We start from the raw sequence: 14588 nt of genomic DNA on the forward strand, positions 1-14588 counted from the left end.
CTGGCGTAACAACACATCATTTTACTCATTACGCTAACATGGGCTTATTATCCCGGTCGGGTCAAAATAGTAAACCGGAAAGTTATAACCCGACCCGCGAATTAGACACTAACGAACATAGACGAAAAGAAAACCAACATTGTTTCCCATCCATCTCTGAATTTTTTTGAATCCACAGAGAGTTGGGTTTGTTGGATTCATCTATTTCGGATTCGATCTTCCATCTCGAGTATCAATCGAGTGAGAGAAGAGAAGGATTGTAAGGGAAGCGATGATAACAAGATCGAATCTGGCGGAGCAGCTGAGGGAATACCAGATTCGATCGAAGCACGATTGGGCGTCCGTCTCCTTCTTCTCGTCAACCTCGAGCTTTTCTTCGTCTAGGTGAGATGATTGATGATTATGATTAAGATCCGAGATCTGAGCAATTTTGTTTTCGTTTTCAAGTCTCCCTAAATTTAGCTTCAAGTTCGCGTGTTGCGTAAATGTTTAGAGAGTTTCGATTCGATTACGTGAATTTTACATTACTGAGGATCTGAATGTTGATGTTATTTATAATCTGGGGAATATAAAACAAAAACTCGTGAAAATTGTGCTCAGAACACCGTGTTAGCTACATTCAGTTCAACATATGCCTGTGTTAATAGGTTACACTGTAGCAGTCAATAAGTGTAGAGTTCTGACGTAGATAGCGTAGATATGCAGAGAAATGTAATCCATATGTTTAATTGATTCCTTCCTCTAACTAATGTGTGCCATGTTCTTGTCTATCATAGAATACAAGAAAGACTGTTAACATTATTTGCATCAAAAGCTTTTTTTTATAAGTAGATCACGTTTCTAATCCATTATCAATGATGCTAAAATTGGTCGAAACTATCTGAGGATGTTTACTTTACTTAACATATTATTATTGATAAGCTGCTAATTTCGGGTTTGATGGCAGGGTGGATGTTGTAGTCTTTGTCATCTGGGAGCTAGTCATCTTAGCCTTCTTAGTCTTCTCTGCCGTTTCCTTGTACTTCAAACGATTGCAGCTCGCCTTCATCTTGGTATGCGTCACTTTGCTACTTCTTGTTTGCATGAAGGTCACCAAGCAGGTGAGATCAGCCAGGAAGAAGAAGCGAAGGATGCTTCTTCCACTTTCTATGTAAAGAAACACCAAACAAACCCCCATCGATCATGAGAGAAGTTGCAACTCTCTTTTTTTTCTTCTTCACAAAAACTCACCTCCTGGTTCACAATTATAACGGATGAAGATGACAGTTATGCTTACGGCAGGAGGATTGAGTCATGTCAGGGTGACTCAGCCCGGCAATCTTAGGCTTTAGGGTTTTTAGAGTCTGACTTATCATTTTTTTTCTGATTAGCATTTTGGCTTTGTTCAGGGGAAATAATGTGTTGAAAATTAAAGAGTTATTATGTTTCATGTGTAATTGTGGTTGTGAAATTCAGACAAATGAGAAAAATAATATCGAAGCTTTCATTATTTGATTTCCACTGGACCATGGAGATTAGTTTTGTTTGTTTCAGTTTGTTTGGTTTGTTGTTTTGACTCCGTTTACTGATTATCAAACAATACAAAATCGTTCTTATTTGTAGAAGAGGGAGACAAGTCTAGTGGGCTCGAGAGGGCTCCTCTCATCCTCCGAGTTCTCTCGAATCATTCGGCGTTATGGATGGAGTATAGAGTAAATAACTGGGCCAAGCGCCATATGATTTTCGTATTAATGGGCCAAGCGTCATGTGATTCTCTGTCCATGTACCTTCGTCATGAAATTTTTCATCAATAAGGACCACAAAAGATTAAGATGCACCAAATAGAAGTTATAACGGTGTAACTTCATAGTTGAAAAGTGATGGCTCGTAGGATTTCATGTGACTTGGCGGGGAAAAAGACAAGAGGAAATTAAAACAAGGGAGATAGATACACAAGAAAGTGAAAAATAGAGAAGTTGAGGACGTGAATATAGGGGAAAAGCAGCAGCAATTTGCTCTAACCGGTCACATCTCACATGCTCTGTTTTCGCCACCACATCTCCTTTTACCTTCTCACAAACTCATACTTTGTGGTCTCAATTATATGTAAATGTGGTTTCGCCACTCGCAATTAAAATTATTAATACGGTATCCAACTTTTTGTTATCACCAAGTTCTAAAATGAAAACAAATTTCTCAACACAGAAAAGTTTTTTACTATTATTATTGTGAGTAATCAGTTGATAAAATAGCTTATCAAATAGCACTCTCCATATATTATTATTAACTTTACTACTTTAGAGGACGATTTTTCTTTTAATTTGTTATAACTTATATCTATTATTTAACTATATAAATTGTTTTTTTCCATATTTTAAGACTTGTCTCTCATTTCTGCCAACAAAGTTATTGTTTATGCTTAGAGATGCAAGACCATAAATACATTAAGAAAAATTGTGACAAGATACATTTTAATCTTTTTAACCTCATCAAAATATTTTAACCTAAATAATGACAGAATCCCACGGCTACCTTACACCTTCCACACATTCTTAATCCTTCTTTTTGGCCACATCACAAGCTACCACAAACGCTAATCACGTTTTGTAGTATATATACATGGAGAGAGAGAGAGGAAGGTATAGTTTCAGACAGTAACAGACTAACAAACAGTACACACAACGGTATTATGTTGGTAACAGATCAAAGAGCAGAGAGATCAGAGTCGAAACATATGAAGAAAGGATCTTGCAAGATGATGGAGAAGTGGAGAAAGTGTAAGAAAGGACACTTCTCTGTGTACACCAGAGAAGGCCGGAGGTTCGTTTTGCCGTTGGATTATCTGAAACATCCAATCTTTCAGGTGTTACTGGAGATGGCAGAGGAAGAGTTTGGTTCCACAATTTGTGGCCCTTTGAAGGTTCCTTGCGATGGAGGTTTGATGGACCACATCCTCATGTTGCTGAGAAAGAGAAGTTTGTCTTGCCATGATGATGATGATGATGATGATGTGAAGAAGAAGAACCATGATGTGTCCTGCAAAGAAGCTTCATCGGTTTCATATTTCTTCCCTCTCTTTCGCTGCAACGCAGCCCATGATCAGACCAAGCTTCAGTCTCTAGTTTTTTAACACTTTTATGCGTTGTGGAGAGCGCTTTTACAAACAAAAGTTATTTCTGTTTTGTATATAATATAGAGAAACAGATATTCTGTATAAGCCTTGCAAGTTTGTATATCATATTCAGTTTTGTCAGAGATTTCTATAGAAGAATTAACCAAATAAATGAGTTAACTAATGGTGAAGGGTGAAATAAGGGTGGTGATTGGTGAACACAGCTTCCTGCTACAGCTTTGAGGTTGTGAGCTTTATAAGTTCTCTTCTTAAAATCTTGCCAGAGGGATTTTTGGGGATTGAAGCCAGAAACGTAACCTTACGTATCCTCTTGTATGGAGATACCTAAGTAAGCCGGACAAATCTTAGGAACCATTGTTGGATTAGTGATAAAACATGGTCTGCATTGTTAAAAAATATAACCTGTTTTGCGACGAAGCTCATGATCTCACTTTCGGATAAGTTACTTCCAGCTGTTCTTACGATATATGCCATTGGATATTGCCCAGCTTTCATGTCAGGGATGCTTCAAAAACGATAAGATGAAAAGTAAGAGCTAAAGCCAAAAAAAAGGTCATTAAGAATTTAGTGATGGGTGATGTTAAAAAAAGCAAAGTCCTCACGGTATTACTGCTGCATCAGCAATCTCTCGATGAGCAAGCAACAATGCTTCTAATTCAGCTGGAGCAACCTAACCAAAATTTTTAAGTTTCAAAACATTAAGAAGGATCAAACACAAGTTGATTATTATATGTATTTTTTCTTTTTTAAATAGTTACCTGATAACCATTGCATTTGATAAGCTCCTTTAATCTATCAACAACAAAGACAAAACCTTCACTGTCAATGTAACACAAATCTCCAGTCATCAACCATCCTTCTGAATCAATAGTAGAAGCAGTAGCTTCTTCGTTATTGTAATAACCTTTCAAAAAAAAAAAACAAATCAAAAACAGTTTCATACCAACACCAAAACAAAAAACAAATGAATCAAACACCTTTCATAACGGTAGGACTCCGGACCCAGAACTCCCCGGTTTGATCCACCCCAAATACCCGACCCGTATCCGGATCCACAATCTTAGCCTCCACATCCGGAGCAAGCAAACCAGAGGAACCGTACCTCTCCGTCTCCTCCTCACTAAACATAGAAGCAACTACAGCCGTCGTCTCGGTCAAACCATAGCCCTGCAGAACCCTAACACCACTGTACCTCTCCACGAACTTCTCCGTCACCTCTCTGCTCAGAGGAGCTCCTCCGACGACGACGGTGCGCAGCGAGCTGAGATCGTACTTCGAATTGATCTCCCTCGCGCCGTTGACCATGGCCACCAGCATCGGCGGGACGAGGGAGAGATGCGATGGCCGGTGAATCTCCACGGCGGAGAGAAGCTGATTCATCTCGAATTTAGGGAGAACCACGATCGTCCACCCTAATGCGATCAGGCTCGTCGCGAAACCGGCGAAGCTGAATACGTGGCACATCGGGATCGTGCAGACGGTTCGCTTCTCTAAACCGAACCGGGCTCGGTACGCTTGTACCAGCGCGATTAAATTACGGTGAGTCAGCATTACTCCTTTGCTCGTCCCGGTAGTGCCTGATGAGTATAGTAAAGCGGCAGTGTCGTCTTGGCTGACACGCTGCTTGGCACGTGACGACTCGCTCAGTTCCGTCTCCATCATTGCCTCCAAGCTCCCGACTATCTTGGCGCGGGAAAATGAAGACGCCGCGCGGGAATCGTCCATGAGAACCACCGGGAGATCGTTCGAGCTCGGCAGCTTGGAGACGAGATTGCGCGTGGTGAATGCGAGGACGGGGCGAGAGTCCTCGATCTGGTTCGAGATTTCTCCGGGGGTGTTGATCGGATTCGCGGTGGTGATGACGGCGCCGAGCGACATCACGGAGAGGGAGACGACGGGGAAGAGGATCGAGTTCGGGGAGAGTATAATGACGACGTCGCCTTTGCGAACGCCTAATGCGTGAAGGCGAGAAGCGACTCTCTCCACGCCGAGCCAGAGCTCGGAGAAGCCGAGACGGCGACCGGTGACGGCGTCGACGAATGCGGTTTCGCCGCGGTGAGGCTGTGATGAAATGAAAGTCGTGACGTCGAGGTGTTGGTTTGGCGGGAGTGACATTGGTTCGCGTTTGCTGTGGAAAACGGAGGTTGAGTCGCAGAAACCACTTTTCCGATCTATCGTCATCGTTTCGCCGCCGTGCCTAACCGTCACCTTGGTTGTATCGTAAGCCTCTCAGTGATTGGTCGTTAGAGGATTGGAAGTTATGTTAGGTAACCGTAAAAGCCCACTTAACTATAGTTTTGATTCCTTGGCCCAATAAGTCGTGGGCCTTGTCGTACACCAAAACTAAAACTTCATTGTTTGTCTTCTGTTTGTCACAGACCATTAATTATTTTCTAATTGACTTCCTTTATAATATAGTTTAGATTGATTATTTTTTTCTAAAGTGCTAATCATTTACTTGAATTCTTTTGTTTAATCAAATTTAGCAACGTGTATTGTGTGACTAAACATGAAGTGCTCGATCGTTGTTGGTACAGATCTGAGTCAATTATCCCTGAACTAATACATAGCTGGCCCCAAATTACCAAATAAAGTAATCATAATATCATATTTTCAGTATTATTATTCGACTGATCCGACTCTACTTGACAAGTGAACCACAGCAACTTTCGGAAGAGAGCTCCAAAAACAATGTTGAGAGCTTTTTCAACCATTGTCATGTTTAATTGGTATGAATTCTGTTTTAAATTAATATTAAATGCAACAGAGACTCGAGTAAGCTCATGCTAGAATCATACAACATTATTACAACTAGGTAATTACCCGCGCTACGCTGCGGGATTTCTTCATAAATTTAATATATAAATAAATACACTTTTGATACTAATCCTAAGTTTTGTACTAAGATATTTATAATCTAAACAATTATCATATTTTCTTACATATTTGTTTTCTTGTCCTAATTTGTGATTAAATACTAAAAAGTTAGACAGTTATCTTCTTTTTTGAAAAACGGTTTTCGAAGTGAAAGTGATATTTTGGTTCACTTGCTCTACGTGTGGAAATTATTTTATGTGTTTGTCATGTATTATATATAGCAATTTAAATGTTCTTCTTCTTGCATTATCAATTTAAACAAACAAACTTCAAAAATATTACATATTCACAAAAGTCTCTGAGAAAATTTCTGCTGTTCTGTTCTCTTACATTTAAATATTTTGAGAAATTAATATTTATATACGTATATGGACAAACAGATACGCAAATTAAAAATCTACATAATAATAAAAAGTTTCTTCATATCCGCAAAACCGTGATGTACATTAATATTTGATCAGATCGATATAATCTCATCAACCTGATTCTAATTTTGGATTCTGAAATTGTGTAGGAGTTCATGAGTAGTAATATCATTAATAGTTTAATCACATCAAACTCGATTCGAACTGATCGAATCACAATAATCGATAAACCAAAATATTTCTGATTCGTTAGCCGATCCGGTTTTAAAAGAGAAATTCTTGGGTTCACCCCTAGAGTGAACTTTTAGGTTCACCCGACCAATAGAAATTCGTTATTTTATATTCAGTATCTTTTAAAAAAGGAAACAAAATATTGCCAAGTTTTATTATGTTTTTAAAATAAAAAATAAATAGAAAATAATAGTAGTCGCAAAAAAATATATTTAAAATACCGTCAACAAAACACTAAACCTTAAACCTTAAATCCATGGTAAACCCTTGGATAAATACTAAATCTTTGGATTTAAAAGAAATATATTTTTAACACAGTCAGCAAAATATTAAATCCTAAATACTAAACCCTAAACATTTGGGTAAACCATAAACCCTTGGATAAATCCTAAATTCTAGGATTTAGAATTTATCCAAATGTTTTGAATTTACCAAGAGTTTATGATTTACCCAAAAGTTTAGGATTTATCCAAGGGTTTAGGGTTTAGTATTTAGGGTTTAGGATTTAGTGTTTGCTGATAGTATTAAAAATATATTTTTTTAAACGTGTTTTTGTTTGCGGTTAATATTATTTTTATTTATTTTTATTTTTCTAGTTTAAAAATATAATATAACTTGGCAATATTTTGTTTCCTTTCTTAAAAATACTGAATATAAAATAACGAAATTCTATTGGTGGGGTGAACCCAAGAATTTCCCCTTTTAAAAACACTGAAAAAAACTAAAACAAAATTTCCTTGGATAGAACGATTCCGAACGAGTACTCGAGAATCTGTTGAGAATCTCCTACATACTCATAATATATCGTTAATATGTATATATTCTTCTGTTTCTTTTGGTAAAATCCATAAGTAATAAGTAGAAAGGTTTGCTGTAAAAAGAGAGAATGAAATGTACTCAAGTAGATAGCAAAGATGAGATGGATAAACCGAATATTTCATATCTTACACAACATCTTATGCTACATATTTATATAAGAAAATCAGATTAGTAATCTTTGTTTTCTCCATACCTTGTCCATACTTTTAAGCCACAAAATAAGTACTTGACAATCTAAGATCTAGACTTAGATTAATATATCAAGCAAACTCAAAGATTTTTAACTAACCAAAATAACAGTAGCGTTCAATAACTTCCTTGAGTTGTTGCTTTTCTTCTTTCCCATGTTTTATGCTTTTCGTTTGAGAACAAATATGGATCATTCAAAAAGTTTCCAATGCAAGATTGAAGATTCAAACAAGTCTTGTTTCCGATTAGTTGCATCATTTCAAAAAGGTACTCTACTGCGTCTCTAAATTTAACCAAAAAAACTCTACTGCGTCTCTTTCTTTGGCTTTTTTTTCTTCACATGAGCCTCCTCTGTTTCACCTTCATCCTCTTCCTCATCATCTTCTAGGATCGCCATCTTCTTCTTTGTTTCAGCTTCAACCCATTGTGTTTACTACAACTACTCTACTTCGACCATAAACCAATCATATACTAACTTAGGAATACAGAAATATATGTGATATGTAAACAGCAAAAAGAAAATTAACCTTCTCCACTAAAGCCTGAGTCAAATACAAGACCTGTACGATGCTGATCCAAGAAAACCTGCAATAACAGTTATTACGAGTGAATAAAAATCTATTTCACAAATTAAAGAACATTAGTCTCCATGTAGAGGAGTGTACCACAGAGATAAGCTGCTGTGTCTTCACGTCACATTACCGTAATTATGGTCCAATCCTGAACAGTTTAATAAAATAACACACAAATGAGATTGTTGAAAGGCATGCATATGGTTTTAAAGTTTATGTGGACAATACGATGCATCTTCTTACCGCAAGGAGCTATCATTTGATGTTGTGGATGTCTAACCACAGTTTTCCTGCAACTGAGAGGATGGATTACTTGTTTGATACATCAACGTTGTTTGTGATACATCATACATAGGTAGAGAGAATCAGTGGTAGCTTAGATGTTCCCATAGTCCGTCTGCAGCAAATATGAGAAACTGATCTTGTGGTTAGAGCTCATGCTCTGTTATAGACGGTGCTTACTCAAGTGTCTGAAGCAAATATGAGAAACTGATCTTGTACTACACATATTTCCTCCCAAAGAAGACAAAGTTCTCTAGAATTGATCAATAAGTCCAAAGTTCAAATATTTTAATGATTTTCTAACTACTAAAGCTACTAAACAAGTAACCATTCCAGCAATCAAACAAGGTGATAACAACAAAAAGAAGTAAGGTATTTACCTCTTCGCGAACCCAAACCATATTGGCCAAGACTTCTTGTGACTCTCTGGTACTGCCGCCACCAGACTTTCTCCAGGGACAATATTCCGATAACACCAATATTAGGTTTGTCAACACCAAGCATTTAAACAATATTAGGTTTGTTGGTTTCTGGCATAGGCCGCCGGAAAAGGTTGTTATCGGAGAAGAGACTTGAAAAGCCGGAACTTTCGTCGGCCTCAGCCACATAACCGTAGAAGAGAGTGATGAAGATCCCTGATTGGGTCTAAAATTCTTCAGCCTTTGTCTCCTTCATTGTCTTCTTCCCTAAACGACGGTAACACAGAAACCCTAAACCTCAATTCTATAGAACTCTACTCATCACCACTTTTCACCTCCGTTTCTACACCCTCCCTGAAACCACTGTTCTCACCTCTCCTAATCCTGCAACCAAACCGAATCTCCAAAACTAACTTCATCGTCGATTCGTTCCTCTCCTCCGCCGATCTCTCCTCTGTCGCTTTCTTCCTCTCACACTTCCACTCCGACCACTAATCCAGCCTCTCCTTTTCTTGGTCCAGAGGAATCGTCTTCTGCTCTCACACAACCGCGGGCCTCGCCAAAAAAATCCTATAAGTCCCGTCGCAGTTCGTCTTCCCTTTGCCTATGAATCAAAAAGTTACGATCAATGGTTCCGAAGTTGTTCTCATCGATGCGAAAGAGGAAGAGAGAGAGAGAGCGAAGACCACATCTGATTTCTCGATCAGGTTGAAAGAGGAAGAGAGGGGGAGATCAAAGAAACCTTTCTGATTGTTGAGAGCTATTTTATCGAGAAAGGAAGAGAGCGTAGAAATGTGACGTGGAGAGACAAAATGTTGTGAGTGGTTCTTACAATTTTTTCATTTATTGACATGTCATTCTCATATTTATTTTAAAGTCTGATGTGTCAACACCAGGAGAGAAACTTGCTTCATTACTGTGTGGATTTCTTTCTTCTGAGGACAGTAAAAAGTGAGAATCTTGCAAATAGATAACTTCAAAGCTTAGAAGTAGGTAGCTTGATTAGATCTTTGCGAAGTATTTTGCCGGATGGAGTCTTTGGTATGGAGTTTATGAATGCGACTTTTCTTATCTTTTTGTAAGGTGCCACCTGCTCATAAAAATCATGTTTATCATTTTCTCACCAACTCTTTAAAATTTGAAGAGAGAATATGCGGTATTGTTTTGTCATTTGTGATCATTTATATAATATACCTGTTTAGAGATGAAGTCAATAACTTGTTTCTCAGAGAGATTGCTCTCAGGTTTTCGTGTCACGTAAGCCATTGGATATTGTCCTTGTAACGCCCCGATCCGCCAACGGCTAATGGGCCACCCACCCCCGCTCTCTCGGTCCGTGGGTCCCATCCCATCCGACGGTCGGTCGTTAATTTTTCTAAGGCTCGAAATCATTGTTTACTGACCCTGCAATCACCACCCGACCTTTTCCCATGTTTTGGCCTCACTTACACGGTATCGCGAATCACTTCCCGATAGGTCATCCATCCTTTCACTACTCGGCTCCAGCCCAAGCACGCTTAACTCTGGAGTTCTAAACGGAGGTGTGACGGAAAAGGTAAGTCAACTTTGGTGACATAGGTAGCCAAATCAATTCTCTTAAGCCTTTTCACATATCACAACTCGGGATGTTATAATTCATCCCCTCTCAAAGAACGCAACGTCCTCGTTGCGCCCCACGACATGTCTTAAGACGCCTCTCAGGTCAGAACTGAGACGGCTAACCAGCTCTGATACCACTTGTAACGCCCCGATCCGCCAACGGCTAATGGGCCACCCACGCCCGCTCTCTCGGCCCGTGGGCCCCATCCCATCCGACGGTCGGTCGTTAATTTTTCTAAGGCTCGAAATCATTGTTTACTGACCCTGCAATCACCCACCCGACCTTTTCCCATGTTTTGGCCTCACTTACACGGTATCGCGAATCACTTCCCGATAGGTCACCCATCCTTTCACTACTCCAGCCCAAGCACGCTTAACTCTGGAGTTCTAAACGGAGGTGTGACGGAAAAGGTAAGTCAACTTTGGTGACATAGTAGCCAAATCAATTCTCTTAAGCCTTTTCACATATCACAACTCGGGATGTTACAGTCCTGCTTCCTTATCAGGAAACCTTACAGAAGAAAAGTTATGTTCTTTGGATGTTCTAAAAGACAAAACTTATCGATTTCGAGTGAAAAACATGGTAATTGTAAAAGTTCACGTACGGAATAACCGCCGCATCAAGAATGTCTGGATGAGGGATGAGGAGAGCTTCTAGTTCAGCCGGAGCCACCTGTTTATCCAATAAAAACCGCAAGCTTTTAAAAATTTACACCATTAGTCAAATACTACACATATAGTCTTTATACCTGATAGCCTTTGTATTTGATTAGTTCTTTCAATCGATCCACAACATTAAAAAAGAACAATACTTAGGTTCACCCCTGAGGTGAACTTATGAATTCACCTCTTTCCTTATTTCAATCATATTACCATAAATATTAATGTCACATAAATAAATAAATTATAAATTACAAATAAAATAAACTTTAAATCATAAACTCTAAATTCGAACCCTAAAACCAAATCTTAGATCTTAAATTTTAAACCCTAAAACCAAACCTATACCCTAAACCCAAACTATATACCCTAAATCCTAAATCTAAATTTAAATCCTAGACCTTAAACTCAAATCATAAACTCTAAACCTAAACTCCAAACTCTAAACCCTAAACCCAAACTCTAAACCCTAAATCCTAAATCTTCAACCCAAACTGTAAACCATAAACCCGAACTCTATACCCTAAAATGTATTTGAAAATACATTTGATGATCATTAACCCAAAGGTATTTGAAAATTTTGGGTTTATAGTTTACAGTTTGGGTTTAAGGTTTAAGATTTAGGGTTTAGAGTTTGGGTTTAGGGTTTGGGTTTAGGGTTTAGAGTTTGGATTTAGGGTTTATGGTTTGAGTTTAGATCTAGAATTTAAATTTAGATTTAAGATTTATGGTATATAGTTTGGGTTTAGGGTATAGGTTTGGGTTTAGGGTTAAGGGTTTGGTTTAAAATTTAAGATCTAAGATTTGGATTTATGGTTCGAATTTAGAATTTATGATTTAAAGTTTATTCTTTTATAATTTATTTATTTATGTGACATTAATATTTATGGCAATATAATTGAAATAAGGAAAAAGGTAAACTCATAAGTTCACCTCAGGAGTGAACCTAAGTATTGTTCATAAAGAAACCCATCGTCGTCTATGTAGCAAAGATCTCCAGTTTTTAGCCATCCTTCTAAATTGAAAGTTTCACTTATAGCTTCTTGGTTTTTGAAATAACCTTGCAAGAAGATGTTTTGTGTTGTTTCACGAGAAATTTTAGATTTTATTTATATTTCTGTTCTTTCAAATAATACTGCATACTATAAGAATTTGTAATGATTATAATACATTGTCACCCAACTACTCTCAAAATGTACTAATTAACATCCAGTGACAAGAAACTTTTACATATAATATTTTATTATCACTATTTAGAGAAATGTGGTGAAAGATTATCATTGTTCATCTTTTTATAGATCGTTCTCCACCTCACTTCTTAAATATTACTAGATACTTAACCCGCACACCCGTGCGGGTGTTAATTTTCACATTTTTATAAATTGATAATTGTTTTTCATAATTATTATTATATATTTATACGTATTATAATATAGTTAATTGTATAAGTATTTAAATAGTTTTAGAATTCTATACATCATAATCAAACCTGAATCAAATAGGTAATATGGTTACTTTTAGTTATTTTGTTATTTTTAGGTTAAGTTTAGTTTGAATTTAAAATACCCAAAATGAATCGGTTAATATTGTTATTTTTGGTACAAATTTTCGAACCGGTTTCAAATACATTAGTTTTTGGATATTTGTAGGTTTCTATATATCATAACCGAATTCATCTGGATTCAGGAAAACCCGATTCAAAACCCACATAAAATTTGCAATGCCCGAATGAATCCAAACTCAAAAAAACTGATACCCAAAAGAAATAACTTATAGTTGAATAGATACAGAATGTTATGTCTAACTGGTTATGTAAGCATAACGCAAATAAAAGATAGTTTGTTAGCCATTTTAAATTCTTGTCACAAATAAAGTAATTTCTTTTAAATATGTTGATTATTATAGTTAATATGTAAAATAAATACTGCCAATATATTATAGTAAATATAATTAATGAAATAGTTAAATAGGTGAGAAATGAATGTAAAAATTAAAAAAAAAAATTGAAAACAAACAAATTTTGTTTTGTACTTCTGTAGTAAATGATGTCAATTTTTTAGTAAAGATAATAAAGGAATTATAATTGATTAAAATAATGAAAATCTGTAAAAATCACTTAAAATAGGTAAGTGTTATTTTATTATATATATATATATATAGAAACATTAATATAAATCAAAACAACAAATATATATATATATATATATATATAAACATGAATATAAATAATAAAAAAACAAATAAAATACATATATATTCCCTCCGTTTCGATTTAGATTATAATGTTGTTTTAGGCATTAAAATATTAAAAGATCAATTTTGTAAGTGAATAAATAAACCATTAATGAAATAAAGTATAAATTAGAAATAGCCAATTAACATAAGTTTCCAGATTAAATGGTTAAAATATTTATAAGTAAATTAGTGTGCTTATCTAATAGACTCAAAATTAGACATATTTAGGTTGTTTTGTGAATAATGATGTGGTTCAAAAAAAAGGCATGTGATATATATTTTTTGATCTGAGTGGGATAGGTTTAATAAAAAATATTAACAACATGTCAACATATGTTTTCGTTGTGATTTCAACGTGAAGAAAACTAAATACATTTTCTAATAACTTTTTTATACATTCCTTTTATTGTTAAGAGGAACCCAATTTTTAGGTAACAGTATATATGTTAAAGATATTCGTTTAGTCTATAATTAAATGTAGCTGATTAATTAATATTCTAAAATCTCTAAATTAAAGGTTAATGGCAATCTTTTGTAATTATTGTGAAAAATTAAGGGTTAAGTATTATTTGTACTTCACTTTTAATAGTTTAGATGAATGGGACTGAAATTTTTGATCCCAGAAATCCAAAACCCAAACAGATCTGAAACGAATCCGAATGGATATCTGAACGCCCAGCCCTAGTGATAATTCGAACTGAAATTTAGAAATATATGAACGGGGTTGAAATCTTTGACCCCGGAAATCCGAAACTCAAACAGATTTGAAACGAACGGAATGGATACCTGAACGCCCAGCCCTAGTCACTATTATGTATCCTATATATGTCATCATATAATTAATTGTATTGGTCCATCATATAAATAATCATATAATTAATAGTATTTTATATGTATCATCTTATAAATAATCATATATATTATATTCTTCAAGTTTAATGTCAAATATAAAAACTATAATTTAAGTTAGTATATGAAATTAATCTTTTTGTTGTATTTTTTATATATATTGAAAACATTTTTTAATAATGGTTATTGATTGTTTTGATTGTTTTTAATTTTATAAAATCATTATAAATTTCTAAACCATTGGTAATTACTGTGTTTTATAAATGATTAATTGGATCGTTATTGATGACAATTTTGAATCTATATATCAACCCAAATGTTAATCTATTTGTGCAAGTATTACATTGTATATATAAAATATTCTGTAATGTAAATGCTA

General features: G+C 35.7%; 3 protein-coding genes and 1 non-coding gene across 5 annotated transcripts; 2 read left to right on the forward strand and 2 right to left on the reverse strand.

Annotated features, from left to right (window-relative positions):
- Positions 1 to 101: 101 nt before the first annotated feature.
- On the forward strand, positions 102 to 1489 carry LOC108854016 (uncharacterized). 2 transcript variants are annotated; one of them, XM_057009558.1, is made up of 3 exons: positions 102 to 199; positions 232 to 384; positions 947 to 1489. In XM_057009558.1, the coding sequence occupies exons 2-3, from the start codon at positions 272 to 274 to the stop codon at positions 1152 to 1154; spliced, it is 321 nt and encodes a 106-aa protein (XP_056865538.1). In that variant the 5' UTR covers positions 102 to 199; positions 232 to 271; the 3' UTR covers positions 1155 to 1489. The 2 variants fall into 2 exon arrangements, with proteins under 2 accessions (XP_056865538.1, XP_018483004.1); XM_018627502.2 differs by having other exon boundaries at positions 116 to 384.
- A 1000-nt stretch (positions 1490 to 2489) lies between these two features.
- Positions 2490 to 3236, forward strand: LOC108834903 (auxin-responsive protein SAUR62). The gene has a single exon (XM_018608217.2). The coding sequence runs from the start codon at positions 2669 to 2671 to the stop codon at positions 3107 to 3109; it is 441 nt and encodes a 146-aa protein (XP_018463719.1). The 5' UTR covers positions 2490 to 2668; the 3' UTR covers positions 3110 to 3236.
- LOC108834902 (4-coumarate--CoA ligase-like 2) lies at positions 3171 to 5329 on the reverse strand. Its single transcript, XM_018608216.2, has 5 exons — positions 4090 to 5329; positions 3871 to 4016; positions 3715 to 3782; positions 3515 to 3617; positions 3171 to 3436 (listed from the first exon to the last, which is right to left on the reverse strand). Exons 1-5 carry the CDS (start codon positions 5291 to 5293, stop codon positions 3323 to 3325), a joined length of 1635 nt encoding a protein of 544 aa, XP_018463718.2. The 5' UTR covers positions 5294 to 5329; the 3' UTR covers positions 3171 to 3322.
- Positions 5330 to 10953: 5624 nt separating this feature from the next.
- Positions 10954 to 11264, reverse strand: LOC108844650 (uncharacterized). The gene is made up of 3 exons (XR_008945355.1): positions 11215 to 11264; positions 11071 to 11138; positions 10954 to 10976 (listed from the first exon to the last, which is right to left on the reverse strand). It is a non-coding gene; the product is annotated as an uncharacterized LOC108844650 (transcript).
- Between the last annotated feature and the right edge of the window lie 3324 nt (positions 11265 to 14588).

Source organism: Raphanus sativus, chromosome 1, assembly GCF_000801105.2.
Source record: "Raphanus sativus cultivar WK10039 chromosome 1, ASM80110v3, whole genome shotgun sequence".
Lineage (NCBI taxonomy): Eukaryota > Viridiplantae > Streptophyta > Magnoliopsida > Brassicales > Brassicaceae > Raphanus > Raphanus sativus.

Excerpts from the sequence above, each read along its gene's own strand:
- LOC108834902 (XM_018608216.2), bottom strand. The coding sequence starts at position 5,293 with ATGACGATAGATCGGAAAAGTGGTTTCTGCGACTCAACCTCCGTTTTC. Across the intron at positions 3,618-3,714 it reads GCTGATGCAGCAGTAATACC|CATCCCTGACATGAAAGCTG; the intron begins GTGAGGACTTTG and ends TCGTTTTTGAAG. Across the intron at positions 3,437-3,514 it reads TGAGCTTCGTCGCAAAACAG|GTATCTCCATACAAGAGGAT; the intron begins GTTATATTTTTT and ends CGGCTTACTTAG.
- LOC108834903 (XM_018608217.2), top strand. The coding sequence starts at position 2,669 with ATGTTGGTAACAGATCAAAGAGCAGAGAGATCAGAGTCGAAACATATG.
- LOC108854016 (XM_057009558.1), top strand. The coding sequence starts at position 272 with ATGATAACAAGATCGAATCTGGCGGAGCAGCTGAGGGAATACCAGATT. Across the intron at positions 385-946 it reads TCGAGCTTTTCTTCGTCTAG|GGTGGATGTTGTAGTCTTTG; the intron begins GTGAGATGATTG and ends GTTTGATGGCAG.